Consider the following 23,546-nt stretch of genomic DNA (forward strand, 5'->3'; position numbering starts at 1 on the left):
CCAAAGAAAGTGTCGGCTGCGCAGAAAGATGCGCATAAAAAACTATAAGAATTCCCTTTAAGGACGTATGCTAGAATTTGGTGCGAAAATTTTCCCAATAACAGAATTTCTTCAAACTTTGGATATTGAAGGACAATCATCTAAGAAACAAAAAAAAAATGCAATAAAAATCATAGGTCACCGGATTCGAAAAAGAGTTATCTGCCCTTGAAAACGTCATTTCCCCCAAAAATGACGTTTTCAAGGGCAGATAACTCTTTTTCGAATCCGGTGACCTATGATTTTTATTGCATTTTTTTGTTTCTTAGATGATTGTCCTTCAATATCCAAAGTTTAAAGAAATTCTGTTATTGGGAAAATTTTCGCCCATCTCATATACAGGGAATTCTAGCATAAGCCTTTAAGTAAGAAGTATTGATCATATTCACTGGAAAACATATGTGAGAATTGCTCGTTTAGTGGTTCAGATATCTTCCTGTTGTTACATTTCATAGTGTCATGTAATTTTGACATTTCAGTAGAAAAAAATAAAACAGAATTATGTATTTGATAAAGTAAAACTCAAATTAAGCATAAACTGTTACAGCAATGTAATTTTGATGTGGTTTGCAGTAGGCAAATGTGAAATGAAGATACATGAACCCTATTTTTCTCTTCATTTTATGTCAGTTTTAACATTTAAAGATAATTCTTCAAAATTAAGGCTAAAATGGGCTAGGCTATGTTTAACAACAATGTAAACATAGTGCAGTGTATGTTATAGATTATAGATCCCCGAATAGTTATTAAAAATTATCAACTTGAGGTATACAGACACTAAATAGAAAATGGTGCAAAAAATGGTACTGTATAATGTGGGATTCAAATAGTTCTCAGTTTTTTTCTGTAAAGCTATTTTCCTTAGTTTCTTTGCAATTTTTTTCTGAAACCACAGAACAGATATGCGTTTGACATGTAGAAAGCATTTTCATAATGAAATGATATCATGACAGAATTTGTCAGGGAATCTTAGATTATACACTACCACTGCACTTTGTAGTCTCATTTTAGCTGATTTTACAGTTAGTGTGTTTGACTGAAAATATTTTTTCTGGAATCAAGCATGACCCCCCACATTCCTTACAATACTATACAATACAATACAATAAATTTTATTTCATATCATAACAAGAAACCTAAGCTCGAGAAAAGCTTTTACAACCGACTGCTATATTAAATGAACAAATAAAAGAGCCAGAAAGAAAAAAGCACACAATTATAAAGCCTTTTGATTTTTATTCAGCACTGTCAATATTGTTAAAAATGTAAGTTACAGACATATAGAATGTGCTATAATGTATGCTGCTGCCATTTGAAATTTGTCAATTTTATGTAGAATAAAGAAGGCCAGCTATTTAGTGTGTTAATGCCTTGATCGTGCAGCAGAGTTTTAGTGGCGACAAACCTATATCGTCATCCAATGAAATTCATCAACGTGTTGTGTTGGATGAAATCCGAGAAGTTCCAATCATAAAAATGGATTTTGCGAAAGTTTTACAGAGTTTTTTGTCTATCTTAAGTTTAATATTGTTAGATAATCGTGTATTTGGTAAGAATTTCATTACTATTACTGATATCTTGATATATGTCTTGTTTAAAGACGTTACTGATACTTAGTAAACGAGAAATGACAGTAAGCCGGTTGTCTATATTTCGGACAAAAATATTTTGGACAATAAAACACGTCGTGTCATTTATAGTGTTCATTAATCTACAAAATTATTGTATTTATTGATTGTTCTATTATTTAGTCTTGACATGTTCTGAATTGAAATTTCTGTTTAGGCTATGCCACTTTTTAGATGTAGTAGTCGCATTGCCAGTATTATAGAATTCAAGATACAAGAAACTATTTTATGTAGTTTTTGTAGAATTAACTAGGAAAATATTGCATTAGGTCATTGGTTTTTTACTCCAAAAAACTTATTTAAAACAAAATGAACAAGGTTAAAATGGCAGAAAGATAAGATAAAGATGTTTAAGGGAGGACACGCCCAATTTTAAATGGAAAGGCATGCCGTTTTTTTTCTTATTTCCACAACAGTCAAGCCAATTAGCTTCCTTATTCACAACACAGGTATGTCGATGGCATATCAGTTTTTAGCATCAGGTATATCACTGTCAGAAGACTGTTTTATTTGCATGTTGGTAAGTCTGCAACATTCAAGGCAGACCAATTTCAGAGACTTACATTTACTGTATGTCTGCCTCTTAAGTCTCAAGAAGTTAAGATCAAAGCTGTGGTGGAAATCGACTAAATTTAAACTAAACAATTTATTCAGCGCTATATAACCTTTTTGGGTTTGATAAAATATGACAGTGTCGTATATTTTGCGATAAAGTATGCTTTACGTAGTTTAGAATGACGGGAAAAGAAGTATAATAATATTTATTATACGAAATTATTCGCAAGGCCAGCTCACCATGTTAATAGAGGGAGGTTACTCGGAGCGGTGTCAGTAAACAATGTCGATCGCGTTATTTCTGTGTTTCAAATACTGTTTGCTTATTTTCTGCTTTCTTTTGCTGCCGATTTGGTAATTATTTTGTTTGTTTACTTTTATGGAAATATCGAAATCAGAACCGGTTCTTTACAAAACGGTATATACCGGTACTTTTCGAAGTGGTTATTCGGTACGGTACCGATACCGGGAACCGGTATCCAACACTAGATTTATAGTTTTACAACATACACAATTTTTTTTCACTAGTGTGGTTATATTTCACTAGGAAAACATTTATAAACAATGATTTAAAACGCCGAAATACAGATTCAAGTAAAAACATAGCATGTGAAACCTACTATAACACCTTCCGTATACATATTCAAAATTTGAAATGTAGAAACGTGTAACCAGTGAAATGCGCTGAACTTGATCTATCAATACACACACAGCTTTACATGACTGAGGTAGAAATTTAACGGTGTAGGCGGAAAACACGCTGACATATATGTTGTTTAAAAGTGTTTTGCCTACAAAATGGAGGTTTTATCATTAGTTTGGACATATTAAGATTGTATATGGAATGAGCTTTCCAGACATGTAATTTTTTAGTGTGAAAAATTGGGTTTAAATATGTATTTGAAGTCTCCAAATTAAGCAACGCGATTTATGTCACTGGTTATATATACATACTCTGACATAGAAGGAAAACTTTCCGCATTGTTTTGAATGGTAAGTGGGTTGTACGTGGAGGAGAGATATTAACATTTTCAAAAATTATCACAATAATGATGTTTAAGATAACAAAACAACAGACATTAAATAGAAACAAAACCGTTACCAACATGATGACCAACACTGCAAAAAACATAATATGGCATGGACATATCAGGTTTTTCAATGAAAGTAACAAATATTTTAATGAAATCCTGAACTTGCGAATAAAATGAATACACAGAAATCTTGTACCTGTAATCTTAATTACTTCATTATTACACTTTAATTCCATTATCTTTGGAATTCAATAAATCGGACATAAGTAATTTAACGCTGTCGCGTGTTGCACAGTTGATTTTTATCAAAGGGTGTCTTGCTACAAATTGCCAAATACTCCGTACTAAACACATGTAGATGTGACAAAAGGAAAAGCTTTTGTTACTCATGTCAAAAACACATTTTTTGGAATAACATGTGTTTTGCAAGTCTTAGCTGAAATATATGTGTAAAAAGAAAAAACAACATCATTTTTAGCTCATCTGATTATTTGAAAAAATAAAGATGAGTTATTGAATTTGTCATCACTTGATCAGCATTGGTGTTGGCGTTGCCTGGTTAAGTTTTATGTTTAGGTCAGCTTTTCTCCTAAACTATCAAAGGTATTGTTTTGAAACTTACAACACTTGTTCACCATCAATAGCTGACCCAGTACAGCAAGAAACATAACTCCATCCTCCTTTTTGCAAGAATTATGGCCCCTTTTGGACTTGAAAAATATCAGATTTCTTGGTTAAGTTTTATGTTTACTATTATTGTTTAGGTAAACTTTTCTTCTAAACTATAAAAGCTATTGCTTTGAAACTTGCAGCACTTGTTCACCATCATAAACTGACCCTGTACAGCAAAAATATAACTCCATCCTGCTTTTTGCAAGAAGTTTGGCCCCTTTTGGACTTAGAAAGTCAGATTTCTTGGTTTAGTTTTGTGTTTAGGTCAGCTTTTCTCCTAAACCAGGGTTTTCCCTGATGCACAAATCCTGCGTCATAGTCGCACTTTTCTGACAAATGACCCGTAAAAATAAATTCTGTGCGTCACAGTGGACACAATTTCTTGAAAATCTAAATCAGGCCAATTTTGTTTACAAAGAGCAATTTTCTGAAAAAGTACTTTCAGTTTCGTAATTATATGCAGACTGTGTCACCAATTTTCTACATTTCCGTCGATTCACATTCCACAAACTTAATGCCCAGTCTGATACTTTGACTGATTAACACTTTATAACATTTGTTATCACTGCTAACTACTACTACCAGCAGTACCAGTCTGCTGTTTACTAAAAAATATGGCTCAAAAGCAAAGCAATGCTGACGATGTTTATGACATCGTTGGAAGCAAGTACAAAAGGACCCAGTGGTTTAGATCTTCTGTTTCTACTATAACACTGCCTGGTAAAAAGTACTGAAACCTATTTTAGCACATAATATATAAAAGTCAAACATCAGCTGTTTTATCATTTTATTCAGTGACAAATATGAGGAAAGACTTCAATCTGTAAATAATCACTAGATATAAGTAAAAAAAAAGTTTTATTCAAAAAACTAATTTTAGTATATCTGTATGACCCCCAAAATTTGGAAATGACCCCCACATGTGAAACACTGGGGGTCACAATGACCCTCATTTTCAAAAGTCAAGGGAAAACACTGCTAAACTATCAAAGCTTTTGCTTTAAAACTTGCAACACTTGTTCACCACCATAAGCTGACCCTGTACAGCAAGAAACATAACTCTGTCTTGCTTTTTGCAAGAATTATGGCCCCTTTAAATGGCTTTTGGACTTGGAAAATATCAGATTTATTAGTTAAGTTTTATGTTAAGGTAAACTTTTCTCCTAAAACTATCAAAGCTATTGCTTTGAAACTTGCAACAGTTGTTTACCATCATAAGCTGACTCTGTACAGCAAGAAACATAACTCCGTCCTGCTTTTTGCAAGAATTATGGCCCTTTTTGGACTTAAAAAATCATGGTTAGGACAATATTTCTATTATACAGATACAAAAAAATCAGATGAGCATCTGCACCCGCAAGGCGATGCTCTTGTTTATAATTATAAGAGGAATATTTTTGACAAAATGGGGAAAACTTTTTGAGCTAGGAAATGATCCAGGTAATGATGGAAAAAGGTCCATTTTCTGTGTTATCTTTGAAATTCAATGTTTATTATGTTTTCAGGGTTTAATTACGATTATGTGACCTGTGGGTCTACACTTAAACTTTACAACTCCTATCACCATGTCAGATTGCATTCTCATGATGTCAAATATGGTTCTGGAAGTGGACAGCAGGTAACATTTATAATAAAAAAATTACATTCAATCAAGGAAAAGTAATAAAAAGATAACAAAAAGACAGCTGTTTAGGTTTTACAAACATAATTTATTATGTTTTGCATCTCTTTTATCCTTAAAGTAGATTTTTCTGTAATTTGCTTAAACTAGTAAGATTGTTCAACTGGTTTGTTACACTTGGAGTCATGGAAAAAAAACAACTACCGTATAGCGGGTTATTTCTGCAGTCAAAAAGATCTGCGTTTTGGTCCCAAAAATTGTGAAAGTAATTTCTGCGTATTTAATTTCTGCGTTTTCACATAAAAGGAAGTGAAGTTTCTGCGTTTTTTGATACCAAGGAGGAGGTATTTCCCCGTGATCGGACGTCGTGAGAATGAAAGCATATGAAAACAATAAACTAAATTACCAGTAACTGCTGTTAAGTAGCTTTGCTTTTAATGAATGCATTGTAGGGTATAATAACATGTGAATTGAAAATATATAAGTCCAACAACAATTGTACACACTAGAACTGCAAACTACGGTATCTGCAGAACGGTTACACAAGTATAAAGGTTACTCAGGTATAGTTCGGAAGATGTTCATAAGGGATTGATAAGAACAACTCAAGTGAAATTCACTCAGTTTATTACATTCACAAAAGAAATCAGACAAACAAACAAAAAAAAAAAAAGAAACGTTTTCTTAAGGATTAACAGTTAGGTGTTGACCATCACACCTAATTATATCATTATCGGTAATTGTTAGATGACGACGGTAATTTCAAATAATAAGACCATGCCATTGTGAACTTCGGATTACTGTGGGTAACATATCGTGAAACAACGTTGATGAAAACAATGCAGATTGTTTTGCGTTTTAAATTTTTGCTGGATGAATATTCTACTGGAAATATTTTTGCGATTTTACCGAGAGACCGCAGAAATGCAGAAATATTCCCCCCGTAGAAATAACCCGCTATACGGTATCATGATAGTCTAGAACAGATTTTGGGTCAGGCATAAACTTTAAAAGTTTAACACATGTCACAAAGTAATGGCGACACTTGTGACTGTATTAGCAATGTTTCTTGTAGAAATTAAGTATCAAGTGTTTAAAAATTGTTTTCAAAGTTACTGTTCTTAATCAATGGCAGTAGCCTCGAAATTCATATCTTAGTTGTCTGTTCTATACATTGTAGTTTTGTGTATTCTTGTTTTTCTTGCAGTCTGTGACAGCAGTAGAATCCTCAGATGATCATAACAGTTATTGGCAAGTAAAGGCGAAAACAGGAGCTCAGTGTATCAGAGGGTATGTAGTGTTTTGGGGTCTTATTTTTGCTCGTTTGTGACCATTTGCCAGGACAGTCTGATTTTAAGTTGTTTCCTTCTAGAGTTTAACTTATTTGTGGAAAATAGTTTTAGTATTAGAATTATTTATTTGATTCAGGGCAATTTTCCACCTTTAATTGAGTCCTGTCACCATTCCCCGCTAGCTGAAACAGAAACAGGTACTTGGGGAAGTGGCATCATTGAAAAAATAGTCCAGTGTCAAGGACTGAAATCAAGCTGCGTCATGGAGTTGAAACAATAAATTAAAATGATTAATCAGTTATGCTCGCAAGCATGATATATTCCTTTATCAAGGGGGTATGAGTTTTTTTGAAAAATTAAGTTAGATTTTGTACAGAATTGTTTTAACTTGCCCTTTTATATAGCATGTAAGCAGGTTTTTCAAAAACTGCCTGAGGCCAAATGGGTTTGATAAGTCACGCACATTTTTGGCATCATTAGTTTATCTCACAGACAAGATACATTACTCTACTTCTCTAGCACTTATTTTGTCAAAATTATGCTCAGTTATAAATTTAAATACTTCCAGGCAGCCAATAAAATGTGGACAAACTGTTCGATTAATGCATTTACAAACTAGAAGAAATTTACACAGTCATCATTTTCAATCCCCATTATCTCATAATTTAGAAGTCAGTGCCTTTGGTGAAGATGGAGAAGGGGATGAAGGTATGTAACTCTCATTTAGATCTTGTTTGTAGTTGTTTTCTTTGGTAATTATCTTCCCTTATTGAGTCAACATTTTCAGTCTTAGAAGTCAAAGCTGTTATAGGATGAAGGGAGGTAACTCTTGTCAGTATATTGTTAGAAATTGTTTAAATGGTTGATTCTCTCCCATTTCAGAGTTCATTATTAATCATGAATAAAAAAAATATGCCACATTAAAAAACACTCAGTAAGGTCAAGCTCCTGAACTCCCTGAGCTCCCTTAATTAATGTGGTCCCTGACTGTCTTCTTTGTCTTCTTTATGTTTGGATCTCTTAGACCAATTTTAAAATAGCTTTTTTTATACTGTAAAAAAGTTTTAAAATTCTGACTGTTTCTGTGACATCTCTCGTTATCGGTAGTTAAGTTGGTGGACCTGTGATGACAGTTGACATAAGGTTACACATTTTTTGTATGATTTTGTTTTTGGTTATTCAAGCTTGTATAGAAAGTCATGTGCTTGCAAGAGTTGCATTATTTTCTTTAGAATGCGTGTAGCTCTATGAGAATACATAATTGCAAGAAGTCGGCTGATTTCAGTTACTGTAACAGTTCCCTTACCTTTACTTCTAGGAATAAATGAGGGTTTAACAGAGATATACAAGTTATCAAAGATCTGTTCACCTAAGAGCTCTCCTGTTAAGTTTTTTTGTGCTACCAGGATATTATGAATAAGGCTTGCAGTATTAAATATTATTATGGAGGAAAAATTTCGTCATATAGTCTGCAAAAATTTATGTTAAATCTTTAGCCTGCTGGCGGCAATTGATTTTACCTTTGCGACCAGTGCAGACCAAGATCAGCCTGCACATCCGTGCAGTCTGATCATGGTCTGCACTGTTCGCTATTCAGTCAGTAAATTTTCAGTGAACACCCCTTCGAATAATAAATGGTATTGCCCATATTGAATGATGGACCAGTCTATTTTAGAAATTTAGCAGGCTAAGGGTTAAAGGGAGAGATTCAGGAGCTTAATGTGCCAGGGAAAAAAAACATACTCGGAGGCATCAAAGCTAATAATACTGGGTCTCAGCTTCTTAGACCAAGCACTAGATATACTGTCACCAATGATTTTTAACTTGAAGTCTGCTGGCGGGCAGTGAGTCTGCCTCCGCGACCAGTACAGACCAAGTCTGTGTAGGCTGATCATAATCTGCATTGTTCACTATTTAGTCAGTAAATTATCAGTAAAACACACCTTTGAATTATAAATGTTAGTTCCCAAATTGAATGATGGACCAGTCCATTTTAGAAATTTAGCAGACTTCAGGTTAATTGAATAAATGATAGTTGCTGAAAGTAATACTTCCAGTATTTGTTATTAACAGGAACAGGTTTCATGCATGCAGGTACAGTTTTATCAGCAGAGAGATTGTGATTTCATATCTGTATGAGTAATCAAACAGCACCAGTTGGTGTTAAATATTTGCTCAACTTTGTTCAGTAAATTAATCAAGTGACCCACTAATGGTTTTGAAGTTACACAATTTTGTTCCGAACTTCAGTGTTTATAGGAACTTGCATGTTGAATTTTCAGTGCCAATGCTATTTGATGTGAATTAATAATTAAGATTAGTTGAGGAGTAGTTCTTGTGGATACGGTGGTTGTGTTAATCCACAAAAACAAACACATATAATTCACAAAAGGGTCTCCATGGCTGAATGGTTAAAGTCACTGATTTTGTATCACTTGCCCCTCATTGGTGTGGGTTTGAGCCTCCCTTGGGGCTATGCATTCTTCATGTGAAGATTGGTGGTTCTACCCAGGTGCCCGTCTGTGAATAAATAATGAAGGGACTGGCACCTGTGGTCTTCCTCTACCATCAAAACTGGAAAGTAATCATATGGGCTGTGCCATGAGAAAACCAACATAGTGGCTTTGTGACCAGCATGGATCTAGACCAGCCTGCACATCTGCGCAGTCTGGTCAGGATCCATGCTATTCGCTAACAGTTTCTCTTATTGCAACAGGCTTTGAAAGCAAACAGCATGGATCCTGACCAGACTGCACGGATGCGCAGGCTGGTCTGGATCCATACTGGTCGCAAACGCACCATGTTGGTTTTTTCATTAGCGGCTCAGTTATGACCTAAATCAGTGCAACATTAACCCAACAAAAGAAAAAACAAAAAACAGTTCCAATACATTTTATTTTCAAAACATGATATCCACAAATTTAATTTCCCAATGAAATAGGAATTTTTGGGCAAAACCAAGAAATTTTATGTGTATAAAGTTAAACAATATCACAGAATACCTGAATTGCTTACTAAGTTATATTAACATACAAGTAGGAAATCTCAAACTCTCTGTTATTAAGTTTATAACTCAAATATGTACTGTGTCCAAAGAAAAAGGAAAAGGTTCTTAAATATATTTTGACTATGGTGGTATAAAGGTTTCTGTAGGCATCAAGTTCTGTATTTATAAGAAAACATGACCTTGATAAAGAAATCGTTCATTGAGCCTTATGTTTTTATTTCATTTGTGTAATTTTTTGTTGTTTTGAGTTTATTGTTCTTCATACACATGTAGGTTCTGGCTTAATTTTTTTTCATCTTGTATGGACCTTTTTGGTTAAGGTGAATGACTTAACAAATCACTTGCTCTCTCATCGATGTGTGCTTGTAAATCATTTGTGGGGAGTAGAATTTGTCATGTGAGGAAGCCACCCATCTAGCTAAAGGAAAGTAAGTAGATGGTTCTACCCAGGTGCCTGTACAAGTTTAAAAGAATGCCTAAAGGGGCACATCAGGTCTTCTTCTGACATAGATAAGTGGAAATATTGTCAGTGTGAATTTAAACCCAGCAAAAAACACAACAGATAATTAATTATATTTATTATATAACTTTAAACTACACTCCTAGATAGATTACATACCTTGAATTGAGTGGTTATTACTTTCATCATTGACAATTTGACAGAAAAAGGAGAAAGTGTTCTACCCAAAGATACACTTCAACACTATGGATATAATGGTGAAAATGAGCTCTGAGATTATAGTCTTCAGTTGGGTTGTGTTTATTATATGTCAGCCTTAAAGATTTAGATAATTTTGTGTTCCGAAAATCGCTGAACTTGTGTTATGTACTGTGAGACATTTTTCAGTGAGATGAATATAACCATTAAGCTAGGTTATAAAAGCACCAGTTGCTTACTTTAAGATATATTTTTTGCTGGTCAGATTTTTGAAGACTTTACCTAAAGAATCTCTGAAATACTGTTAAAAAGGTGTTAACCCTGAAACAAAACAAACAAAACCAAAGGAATCTTTGGTGTTATTTGGTTCATAGTTTATTCAAAACATTAAATTTTAAGCTGTTATCATGCATGGCACGATTGATTCTGTGTTTGCAACCAGTGTAGGTATTGATCAGCCTGCACCGACGTGCAGGCTGATCAAGATCTGCACTGTTTGCCATTCAGTCAGTTTATTTTCGATAAGAGCCCCTTTAGACAGTTAATGGTACTGTCCAGATTGAAAGATGGACTAGTTCATTATAGAAATTTAGAAGGGTAAGGGTTAATGTACATGCATGCTGTTCAATCTCATCTCATCTAATTTTAATTTTTTTGTACTGGTCAGAGTATTAAGCAAGTTATTTACTCGGTCCAGAAGATACGAAAGTTAAGTTGTATCCAAAACATCCAAGCTTTCTTGTCACTATTACAACTCCGCAAAACTGTAGAAAAATAAAAATTTTCTGTTTGTTGTTAGAAACTCTATGATCAAATGTTAAATATTTTTAGACCTTTTTATCTTAAACCACTTATTTCAGGAGATAACTGGTCAATAGTTTGCAGTGGGAAATTTTGGAGCCGTAAAGATAGAGTCAGGATAAAGAATGTGGTAACAGAATAGTAAGTAACATGTTACTATCCTGTTGGAATAAAGTGATAATACATATTGTTGTAACAGAATAGTAAGTACATTGTCCATATAAAGGATGTTGTACACTTGATTCTTCATCACATGATCTAGGTTTTGATTGCAGCACACCAGGACATGAGGCAAATTTCATGTTTTCTGTTCAAATGTTTTCAGGCTGTGCGTTTCTCTTTATTTGGAAATCCTGTACAGCTATAAAAGTAACAAAGCAACTGGCCTTCTATACAATTTACTGCCATTGCTAAGTGTGGCAACTTTGTTCAGCTGAATTGCAACCTTGTTGCTTGCCACTGATGGAGTATTTTCAAAAATTTTTGTTGGAGATGACTCGAAATTTTATATCAGTTTGACTATCAAAAATATATATACATGTAGTTGCGAAACGGTTGATATGAACAATCCGGTCACTTACACTGCTGATTCACCAATAGCTGCATGTGTTATTTCACTCTTAATTTAAGATGCTGTACATTGTACATTGAATTTCAATTTACCTGAATCATATAATTTTAGTTACCTTCATGTGTCGGGTGATACCTTTGGTCGTCCAATTAAAGGACAGCGTGAAGTTAGTGGATATGCATCACCAAATGATCTCAATTATTGGCAGGCAATGGAGGGAGTTTACGTGACCCCATCAGAGGACCCTCAAGGGACATACAGAGGAGATTTAAATGCACATCATCAAATGCATACAGAGCTTTGATCTTATTGACTTATTTCTAGGAATTTTACTCAAATTTTGTATCTTTTTTTCTCAATTTTACGAACAAGTTTTGTGTTTTGAGCTGTGTTTAAAGCACGGTGTTCTTTGCTTTTATTCACTGTAACAGCACATATTTTTGCTAGGTCAAAATTTCACGAATTTGAAATTTTGAGTATGTTCGCAAGGTTTAATATTCACGAAATTGTAAAAACAGTATTCTTCCTGAGTAAGAATTATACTAATGATGAATATTTATGCAAAGATTAATTTTCGCAATTTGTAGGACTTTACAAATATGGGAAAATTAAACCCTCGCAAAAATTTATGCTTTTACAGTATTGAAAGATTTTATTGTTGCCTCTAATTTTGCTAAATTTTATAACAATTTAAGACATGGGAAAGAATAGTTTAATACAGAAATAGTAGTAAACATTTTGCATGTTGTAAAAATATTGTTCATTTTCCAACTTGAGAAGTTGTATCTTTATCCGAAAACTATAATTTTGTAATGTGTCTCATTTTTTATGCTATGTTAAGTGTACAGTTGGGATAGTGTAATACTGACCATAAATATGTGAAAAAAGAACTTTAGTTATCAGTGAATGTGTTATAATTGGTACATACATGTACATTGTATAGGGATGTTTTTATTCCCATGGGAATCCTTATCTCAAATTTGCAAGTTTTATCAAAGATGTCTACAAATTTATTGTGAAAAAGTAAATACAATATAGGGGTCAAAAACTAATTGGTGTTAGTGTGGAAACCAGTCTGAAAATTTGACTTTGCCATTGGTCATTTCCAAGATTGTACTCGAGAACAGCCAATCAGCTGCTTGAGCTTTGCGACTGGTTTTCAATTTGAGTTTTATAATTGACACAAAAGTTTCTCATTGAAGAAAAGCTGATGCATTTCACATTATCATATTAAAATAAACTTTTCATGTTGGGAAAAGACTGCTTTTGGATTGAGGTATTTTCTCTGTATATTTCATTGAGAGAATAGATTTTTGTCAGCTTATTCACTAAGTTAGCTTGTATCTTAACAGCCACTGCAATTTCTTTGATTCAAATGCTTGGAAAAGTGGCCACTTGTTATGAAGAGCAGCTCTAGTTCCTTCTTTCCAAAGGCTTTGAATAGAGTGATGTATGTTTGGGATGATTTATCTGAGAATTTTTTTTTGTATGTTTTAAAGTTGAAAATTATATCCCAGCTGCAAAGTTAATGTATCATTTATGATGTATTTGATATATTTGTTGTGTTTTTAACGTGAAATTTGTGTTGTATGTTATTTCTCTTTTTTTGTCTTGTATAACATCTGAAAAATTTCATACAACAGGGATTGTACTGATTTTTCTCATTGTTTAATATCCACATGTGAAAACACGGGCTGTCATTAAAAGGTGTAACAACTGAAAGATATTGATAAAAAGTCAAATACAGAAGATACAACAGGAAGAAAAAATCGAAAAGATCTATTTGTGTTAATTTCAAAATATTAGAATCTTCCACTGGTTGTAGATGCGGATGGAAATGTCTGGCTTGAGGGTGACTGTTTCGGTGGTACGAGTGTCTGCCGAGTTATTGCAAAACAGTTACCCAGGAGCCTGCAATTTCCGTCCATACGCTCTTCCATTGATAGATTCTTTTTCTTGCATACCATATTCGAATAAAGACAGAAGAAAAAAAATGAAACGAGTGCTTTAATATAAGTACTATTTTGTTATAGTTTATGAATTTATACATTCATTCATAAATTGCTGTATGTGAGTCCTCTTACTCACTGGGGTTGTTTTCCTAGCAAAAATACTGCTGGTATTCAAGAAAGAACATTTCTTGCTTTTGAAGTAAAAAATATATGTATAAGGCAGCGGCAGTATAATATTGGTAAAAACTGAACTAAAGTCAGTTTAATCTTCTTTTGAAATTATCCTGTTTTAGTTTTTTTTAATTTCCCCTGTTCTGATTGATCAATATTTTGAAATTTCATGTAGATGACAGTGAATAAAATGTGTCAGTACATTGATTTCAATATAAACAGTGACAGATCAATGTAAAAGAAGGGACCAATTTGCTTTTGTTTCAAAGGTTTGAAATCCAATATAATATGTCTTGATGTAGTTAAAATTACTCTTTATAGTAGGTATTTAAGGTAGTGGACTCAAAGTGACATATTCCATTTAATTTCATATTTTGTTTTTTTAGCTCACATGTCACAAAGTGACAGTGTGAGCTTTTGTGATCGCGCAGCGTCCGTCGTCCGTGCGTAAACTTTTGCTTGTGACCTCTTTAGAGGTCACATTTTTCATGGGATCTTTATGAAAGTTGGTCAGAATGTTCATCTTGATGATATCTAGGTCAAGTTCTAAACTGGGTCACGTGCGGTCAAAAACTAGGTCAGTAGGTCTAAAAATAGAAAAACCTTGTGACCTCTCTAGATGCCATATTTTCAAAAGATCTTCATGAAAATTGGTCAGAATGTTTACCTTGATGATATCTAGGTCAAGTTTGAAACTGGGTCACGTGCCGTTAAAAACTAGGTCAGTAGGTCAAATAATAGAAAAACCTTGTGACCTCTCTAGATGCCATATTTTTCATGGGATCTGTATGAAAGTTGGTCTGAACGTTCATCTTGATGATATCTAGGTCAAGTTCGAAACTGGGTCAGCTGCGGTCAAACACTAGGTCATTAGGTCTAAAAATAGAAAAACCTTGTGACCTCTCTAGAGGTCATACTTTTGAATGGATCTTCATGAAAATTGGTCAAATGTTCACCTTGATAATATCTAGGTCAGGTTCGAAACTGGGTCACGTGCCATCAATAACTAGGTCAGTAGGTCAAATAATAAAAAAAACCTTGTGACCTCTGTAGAGGCCATATTTTTCATGGGATCTGTATGAAGGTTGGTCTGAATGTTCATCTTGATGATATCTAGGCCAAGTTCGAAACTGGGTCAACTGTGGTTAAAAACTAGGTCATTAGGTCTAAAAATAGAAAAACCTTTTGACCTCTCTAGAGGCCATATTTTTCACAAGATCTTCATGAAAATTGGTCAGAATGTTCACCTTGATGATATCTAGGTCAGGTTCGAAACTGGGTCATGTGCCTTTAAAAACTAGGTCAGTAGGTCAAATGATAGAAAAACCTTGTGACCTCTCTAGAGGCCATATTTTTCATGGGATCTGTATGAAAGTTGGTCTGATTGTTCATCTTGATGATATCTAGGTCAAGTTTGAAACTGGGTCAGTTGTGGTCAAAAACTAGGTCATTAGGTCTAAAAATAGAAAAACCTTGTGACCTCTCTAGAGGCCATACTTTTGAATGGTCAGAAGGTTCACCCTGATGATATCTAGGTCAAGTTTGAAACTGGGTCACGTGCCTAGGTCAGTAGGTCAAATAATGAAAAAACCTTGTGACCTCTGTAGAGGCCATATTTTTCATGGGATCTGTATGAAAGTTGGTCTGAATGTTCATCTTTATGATATCTAGGTCAGGTTCAAAACTGGGTCACATGAGCTCAAAAACTAGGTCACTATGTCAAATAATAGGAAAAAAACGACGTCACACTCAGTTCAAAACTGGGTCATGTTGGGACAGGTGAGCGATTCAGGACCATCATGGTCCTCTTGTTTTGCATTTTTGGCATGTTTCCATTGTTCATTCTAGCATACCAGATGTTTACCATAGTTCCCTGGTAGATCTATGTCTCGGGTACCTTGTCAAATATCTGATGAATGAGAATGCTTGTTGTTATTAAAATGTGATTTCCTGTTACAAAGGATAGTCAAAATAGCATACTAGAATATTAATGAAAAGAAGTTGCTGATTGTTAGTACCTACTACATATATATCATCATTATCTACCACCGTCTTGCAAAAAAGGGATTTCATATGTATTTGTGATAAAGTTAAAGAATTTGGTCATTAGATTTTATTTTTCTCGGGAGTCTTATAAATGTGTTATTTAAGAAGAATGTTTTATAGATTGGGACAAATATTACTTTCATGTTATGTTGCAAATAATAAAATATTTGTAAAGAACTTGCTTCCTGTTTTTTTGCATCAATTAAATCATCTTGGGGGTCAAAATCAAGGTGACTTGGTTTAGTACAGATGAAAGGATTTGACCCAAACACACAGAAAAGCACCAGTATGAAGTGAACTTGTGCATGTTAGGACATGAATATGCCATATATACATGGATTTGACAATACTGATATAATCCTTGTCAGACTTTCAAACGATTTGGACCAAACTTCCAGAAAATTATTGCTTTGAAATTTTTACCATATAAAGGTGTCTGAAATGAAGATGAAGAAACATAACTCGATCAAAGATAATTGTTAATATGTCTCCACTTAATACACCCAGTATGACATGTAATCACCAATGGCGGTTTTGGAAGTAGATAGGCATACGGTATAATAAGTTGTCTGCTGTATTAACTTGTCAGAACGTTTATGGCCATGTTATGCAGGTTCCACAACCAGTTGGATCGTCACTTACTTTGGAATTTCTGCCCTTGAATTGCTCAATATGCATAAATTGACAGTGTCAGGTCACGAAATTGGGTTATATTTGGGTCAGAATGTTTATAGGCATAATTTAATAAATTAGGATAATATCTTGGCCAAGATTAATAACTAGCCAGATAGTCCTAGTCATTCTTGCCTTATAGCCCTTGAATTTCGAGCAGCCATATTTTCTATCTGATCTACCTGAAACATGGGTAGAATGTTTCTTAGTGGAATCTAAATCAAATCTGAATGCGTGGCACCTGTCGGCAGAAACTATGTCACTAGGAGAAATCTGTTTGATACTCATGAGGTCACATTGCCCGGAACTCTGAAACTGTAAGGGTAAATTGTGATTTTGAAAATGCCAGTTTTATATAAGTCTATATTCAATGGGCATTATGCTATAAGTTTTTAAACATAGAAAAAATGTCATTACGTTGCATCTGGATACTCACGAAATACAATTAAAGTATCCATATTACATATAAAGTGCACTTAAAGCTAAATTAACGTTTAGGAAAATGAAAAAAAAATACATGCATTGAATTTGAAAAGCCAATCACGTGTTTTTAAAAAGGTACATGTTTATTAGAATCGAATTTCAAAAATACTACACACAGTTTATGTAAACATAAAATCAACATTTTATGTGTATTAAAAGTATTATGCATAAGGTTTAAAACAGTACATTTGAAGCTAAACACAGTAAAATGTCTACTGTCACTTGGCACTTCTGCTGCGTGACTGAATGATTTAATTAGATCTATGAACATAGCTGTATATACACAGTTTATTTATATATTTAGTAATTTAAAAAATAGATACAGAAATGAGGATTTTCTACATTTGAAGTACTAGTATGTACCTAATGAATTAAAAGATAAAACACTAGTGAAAAAAAGGCAATCTTTAAAAGGTTTTGGATACTCATCCCTTGCATTTGTAGCTATTTCAAATCAAAGCGAGGGGTCCTGTTGTCACTAGCACCAAGTGACTACTTGGACTGTTTATAAATGGCACGCCGATGGCCCTTTTACGCTTCCGTAGAATCAATCTTTATTACATGAACTTCATTTTGAAAATATTTCTGAAATGTCTTGGCCTGTAGCACTCAAATACGGATGTTTTTACATCCGAGGCATATAATGACACTTGCAGACAACATCAAATGGACCTTTTGAACGCTTTGACGAAGTTACAAAATACACAAAGTTACAAAATACAAAAAATTCTATATACCCTCGTTCCGTTACGGACCTCTGAGTACACGTGCATACATTTAGGCGGGGTGACCCCTGACTATACAGTAGACCAATGCAAATGCGACTTTCATTTTCAAGTTTAGCCTGGTTACTTTCATTTTCTTTACTTCCGGAAAAAGCCGAAGGTCGTCTGACGTTATTTTCTGTATTGTCAAAAACACGCATGCTTGGCGAGATTGCGTAAAAATGAGCTGGCAGTCCAAAGGATATGCGATATATATATTTAATTTATATGCCATGTATGCGTGAAAATTGTCTTGAATTTGATTACTTTATGAAGCATTTTAAATGCTGTACAACTGTATTGCAAGACATTCTAGGGGTTCACATTACCTTTAAATACTCAGAATTTGCCAAATTGAATTTAACTTAGATTATATTTATTCGCTTTCTCGGCTAACTAACTCAGCACATTGACAAAGTTACGCCCCTTTATTATGTTTTCGCCATATGCATATAATGTATGAAAATATAAACTACAGTATTTAAAAGTGGAAATGTAGCCATCTTAGCTAGAATATCGGTGTTTGGTTAAAATAATAACTTTTATAAGGTTGTGTGTGTGTGATCACTGATCACGACCACTGGACTTTGGAAATTAAATCGATGTACGACTACTACGAGGCTTCAAGTGGAGCATGGTAAGCAAGCTTGGATCATGTAAAGCGTTTGAGACAACCCCTCGGGCAAATTTCATTTTGGAAATTATACCTGACGGACCCGTTTTATTCATAACATATATATAATCTATACGTAGTTGTTCCAGAAGTAGAAGAAAGTATTTTAAAAAGGTCACCTGGTATTTTGTCTTACAATTTAATACAAATCAAAATTTAAATCTAGATCTAGATCTTCAAAAAAATTCTGCCGTTAAGATTTTAAAAACATTTTGAATGACATACAAAAATGTTTTCAAAATGGAAAGGAAAAAAGTTGGAATCACGTGCATCTAAGAGATTTATTAAGACAAAACGATTAAAACTAATGAATTTTGATCAGCATGCCCACTCATTTTTAAAGTTGAGGGTACATGTACCCCCTGCTTTTGCAAAATAGGGGTACACTTCAAAATTTGGGGGTACACTACATGGCAAATCTGAAAATTTTCTATTTAACTACTGAAATTTGTATATTACATGTTTTTTATGTTTGTTTTTTGTTGTTGTTTTCTTCATACAGAACTCTCGTGGGTGGGGTATAACAGATGAGATAATTTTAGAAAATGTAAAATGTTTTTCCAAAGTTAAGATAGGAAATTCTGAATCAAAACACCCCTCCCTATATTATACTAAATATAAATAATTTTTCAGCAAGGTTCATGTATTCCCAATTTCGTGAACGGAACACGATTCGTCCGAAATAACATACAGTCAACTGAAGACTGGTAAAATTCGTCCATCAATAATAAATGGCCAAACTATTACAGATATGCAATGTGTATCAAAATTGCAGTTAAATATCGAAAAATAAAATACTGTTAACCTTTTGCTGAGTTTATTAAAGCTAAAATGCCTTTTTGCGTTTCGTATCCATTCTTTTTTTGCACACGACCCGTATGACGTCCGACTAAAACATTTACCAAACCCCTCTATACAGCTGACAATTACGCCGAGAATTCGGTGATGGAAACGAAATTATAACGTTCGTGGACCGGATCTGCGTTTTAGACCATACCAAACAATTGGCAAGTGCGCGATGAAATAAACAGCGATATTGCAGCTGAACTAGAGTTCCGAATCTCTGCGTGCATGTACCCCCAATAAGTGATTTTTATGCGTGCATTTGATATTTTGTACGTGATTCACGTACTGCGGTGCGTGAATGGGCATGCTGTTGATATTTTTAATTTTAGTTCTTTGTGTTTTAGAATCTAATTTATATTTCCTACATAACATAAAGATCTGCATTGAAAACTTTATTTCCTTTTATTCCAATTGTAGCTTATCCTTATAGGGTCAGAAAATACCAGAACCAAACCTGAGATACTTTAATATATATTTGAAATTACCGACCCCTACTTCATTGTACATCTTACTAGAAAGTTTGAATCACAAAAACTCCAACGATTCTGTATTGTCCAGAAAAGTACCTTGATCATATCACAACTGCAAATTATTTAATAGCAAGATATTGCGACGCTGAAATTGTTAAGTTAAGCGTCTCAGTGAACTATAGATTTTGTATTTAATTTCTAGCAGACTCAGCTGTTAGATCTATTAGGTTTGCACTGGTTTCTTAGGCTGCCAGAGTATGGCTTAATTTAAACTTTCATTATTTCTTTGTAGATCTAGCTATAGGTGACACTATTCTAGGCGCATCTTTTTAATTTCCACTTGTGGTAAAACAACTCTTAATTTGAAATTTTCAATCGGCTAATCAGGTGGAAGTTTCTCTGAACAATTTGATCATTTTGGTTTCTTTTGATTTCACTCTGTGCATTGCATCTTTAAATTGCTAAGACAGAACAATTCGTTTCACCTTTCCAATGGATACGACTGGTGCGCCCTCGTGAAATAACTCCTTCGCATCTGAACTCCAAACAATGATTTATTCAGCGACAAATCACTAAATATGCTAAATGAGATATATTATTTCTTAAATATTTTCTGTACGCATTTAGACCTATTTTTACATGTATTATATTTATTTGGTTTTCTCTTTCATAGACCAAAGAAGCTGACGGAACGTTTTGATAACAGAAATGAGAAAAAGAAGACATAAAAAACCAATTACTCAGCATTTTACACGAGACATTCGTGAAAGTCGTATATATTTATGTGAGCTTTGTCTGAAAACATTTGATACTGGTACCGGGCTACGGAACCACAAGACTTTGCATATAAAGAAACCATTTGAAATAGTACCTAAAAGGATAATGCAAAACAGGCAACATTCAGTTTCGGACAGACTGTGTAATCTGGAAAAATTGGAATCATTCAAACTTCTTCGTGCATTGTTACAAAATGGTTTAAAGTCCAAGTTAATGAAAATGCTAGACAACAAACTAATGATGCGATTCATCAGTAAAAGTCAAAACAACGAAGTTCCTCTCAAACGGAAAAACTTAGGCAACATAAAGGTAACAGAGAATGTTTCAAACGATAGGAAGAAAAACTACAAATTTAGTTGTGCTGAATGTGGAAGACGATTTCTCTCAAAAGCTGCCTTGAAAATTCACTTAAACAGTCACTTTGGCATAAAAGCATTTAAGTGTCCAAAATGTGGACTTCGTCTTTCACAAAAGGGCGGATTGACCGTACATATGCGCATTCATACTGGCGAGAAGCCTTTCAAATGCAAATTTTGCGGTAAAGCATTCACGCAACCAGTATCACGTGAGCATATGTCAATACACACAGGAGAAAAGCTGTACAAGTGCGACATGTGTCCTGCTGCTTTTGGATCATCTACAGTTTTAAAAACTCACAAGATCTCAAAACATTCATTTCTCAGGCCATACCAGTGTGATATTTGCAAGAAAGACTTTGCTGACAAAGATTACATGAAAAAGCATAGAACTATTCATCGAGCTGTTAGACCTTATCCATGTACAAAGTGCGATAAATCATACATTACAAAGTCGTGCCTGACACGCCACCTGGTAACTCACACAGCCCAACGTCCTTACGTTTGCACCATTTGTCAAAAATCGTATAATAACTCCGGTGCGTTTGTTTACCACATGTCGACTCACAGAGGCGACAGGAAATACATCTGTGGAATTTGTGACCAGGAATTGGCATCCAAACAAAATCTCCAGAGTCACATGAAAATACATGCAAAGTTGAACATGAATAAGAGTTAATTTGCAGACAGATAAGCAATTACAAGTGAGTTTACGGATCATCATGCGCTTTCAAAGGAACATTTTTAGCTGTATTATTTGTTTGTTTGTTTGACGAAAGTATGAATATATCTGTTATTTATATTTCAAATGCAGTTATGTGATCCCTTTTTGCATAGTGAATATATATTTATAAATATATACAACTGCAACTAGATATCTCGAATTCCAAGGGATCGAACGATTTATTTCGGGATAACCGAAATTCGAGTTAAAATGATAATTTGTGTATGTGTTATCGGGACGGGACTTGTAAATACCACCGAGATAGCCAGAATTTTGAGATGCCGAGTTTCATTTGTATATATATGTTATTAAGCATATGTTCTCGCTTACCTAACCCCATATGATATTATTGTCTATGGGGTTGGAGTTTCTGATTGTACTATTGGAAGTTGATTTATATGATTTTAGTAGGTATTTAGTCCAAATGATATTATGTTGTTCGTACACGTTCGACAAATATTACTTTTTTATATGAAACAGTTTGAGTGTTATGGAGAAATAAAAAAAAATCATAGAATTTGTGCTGGGTGTATTTTCTTATACCCATAATAATAAGCATGTTGCAACTACTTGAAAATATTTATTGGCTTCATTTTGCAGATGTTTGTATTTATTACAACAGTTGCTAGTGTATGTATCAGTTTAATTCTCTTCCAGTCAGCGATTCGCATTTGTACCACGTGACCGTCCAATATACTTCCTTATTGGATTCAGTATACGACGCAGCAACTTCGGTTCTCATATGTTAACCAAAGGATGAAAACCGTTCACAAGATAAAAAGAATCGGCACGAAATTCAAGGTCAGTCAACGTTTGAAACAGCGTCCGTCTGTATGTATCTCCTTTTTGTACTACGAAAAATTAAGCATAGAATAAAAAGATCACATAACTTCGTCTTTGACAATACGGAATATAGAAACTTCGTCTTGTACAATACGGAATTTATTTGAACTCGTACACATTAGCGAACCTTGTTGGACACGCCTATAGATTCATCTAAGTAATAAAAAATATGTTGTATTTTTCGATTGGATACTCGTCCAAATACATCCCCAAGAAGCACAGCATAATGTTAATCATCATAATAATAAACAAATGGTTTCTAAGTCTTACTTCTGCCAGAAAAAAATATTCTCCATGAAAAACAGAAGTGCATGAAGAGTCTTCCTTTAAATTAATAAGCAAAACTTTAAATCTGAAAAGAAGGAAAATAGTTAACACATTTTACAGCTAATTTTGTTCTGCTTTATACACTATATATAATTGGATGACTAACGTTACTACAATCGATTAAAGTACATGTAGTATGGACCCGTAATGAATATAGTTATATCAATAGTTAACACATTAGATAAATCTAAATTTCTTCTGTTTTATACACTGAATATAATAGGGTTACTAACGTTACTACAATCGTATAAAGTAATGGACCCGTAATGAATATAGTTAAATCAATTAACTCATTATACAGCTAAATTTCTTCGGCTTTATATACTGTATATAATAGGGTAGTTTGTGTTCAGGCCGCATGTTTTGTTCATAAGAGATAACTCCTGAGGCTATTCAAATTTTGTATAAATATGTTCCTTTTCTTCTCAAAACATGATCAGAGCCAAAACCGATGAAGTCAGAATATATAAAAGAATATTTTTTTCTATAACTTAAAAAAGAAAAATAAAGATTATCTAGTCGGTAGCCAGACTAATAGACATTTGCGAATTAAGTCTACGTGGA

General features: G+C 33.9%; 2 protein-coding genes across 2 annotated transcripts in view; both read left to right on the plus strand.

Annotated features, from left to right (window-relative positions):
- LOC123539417 (zinc finger protein 585A-like) overlaps positions 1-22,317 on the plus strand; it is a 40,244-nt gene extending 17,927 nt beyond the window's left edge. Inside the window, exons 3-7 of the mRNA XM_053529853.1 lie at positions 6,757-6,839; positions 7,410-7,549; positions 11,367-11,448; positions 11,990-12,166; positions 20,651-22,317. Coding sequence (XP_053385828.1) covers positions 6,757-6,839; positions 7,410-7,549; positions 11,367-11,448; positions 11,990-12,166; positions 20,651-21,767 — 1,599 coding nt within the window. The 3' untranslated portion in view covers positions 21,768-22,317. The remainder of the gene's footprint in view (positions 1-6,756; positions 6,840-7,409; positions 7,550-11,366; positions 11,449-11,989; positions 12,167-20,650) is intronic.
- Positions 1,466-16,224, plus strand: LOC123539419 (stromal cell-derived factor 2-like). Its single transcript, XM_045323997.2, has 6 exons — positions 1,466-1,588; positions 5,434-5,546; positions 6,757-6,839; positions 7,410-7,549; positions 11,367-11,448; positions 11,990-16,224. Exons 1-6 carry the CDS (start codon positions 1,516-1,518, stop codon positions 12,180-12,182), a joined length of 684 nt encoding a protein of 227 aa, XP_045179932.2. The 5' UTR covers positions 1,466-1,515; the 3' UTR covers positions 12,183-16,224.
- Positions 22,318-23,546: the final 1,229 nt, after the last annotated feature.

Source organism: Mercenaria mercenaria, chromosome 18, assembly GCF_021730395.1.
Source record: "Mercenaria mercenaria strain notata chromosome 18, MADL_Memer_1, whole genome shotgun sequence".
NCBI classification, from domain to species: domain Eukaryota; kingdom Metazoa; phylum Mollusca; class Bivalvia; order Venerida; family Veneridae; genus Mercenaria; species Mercenaria mercenaria.

Bases quoted from the DNA above. Each gene is read 5' to 3' on its own strand.
- LOC123539419 (XM_045323997.2), top strand. From the start codon at position 1,516: ATGGATTTTGCGAAAGTTTTACAGAGTTTTTTGTCTATCTTAAGTTTA. The intron at 1,589-5,433 runs GTAAGAATTTCA...TTATGTTTTCAG, and splicing joins GTTAGATAATCGTGTATTTG to GGTTTAATTACGATTATGTG. The intron at 11,449-11,989 runs GTAAGTAACATG...ATATAATTTTAG, and splicing joins AAGAATGTGGTAACAGAATA to TTACCTTCATGTGTCGGGTG.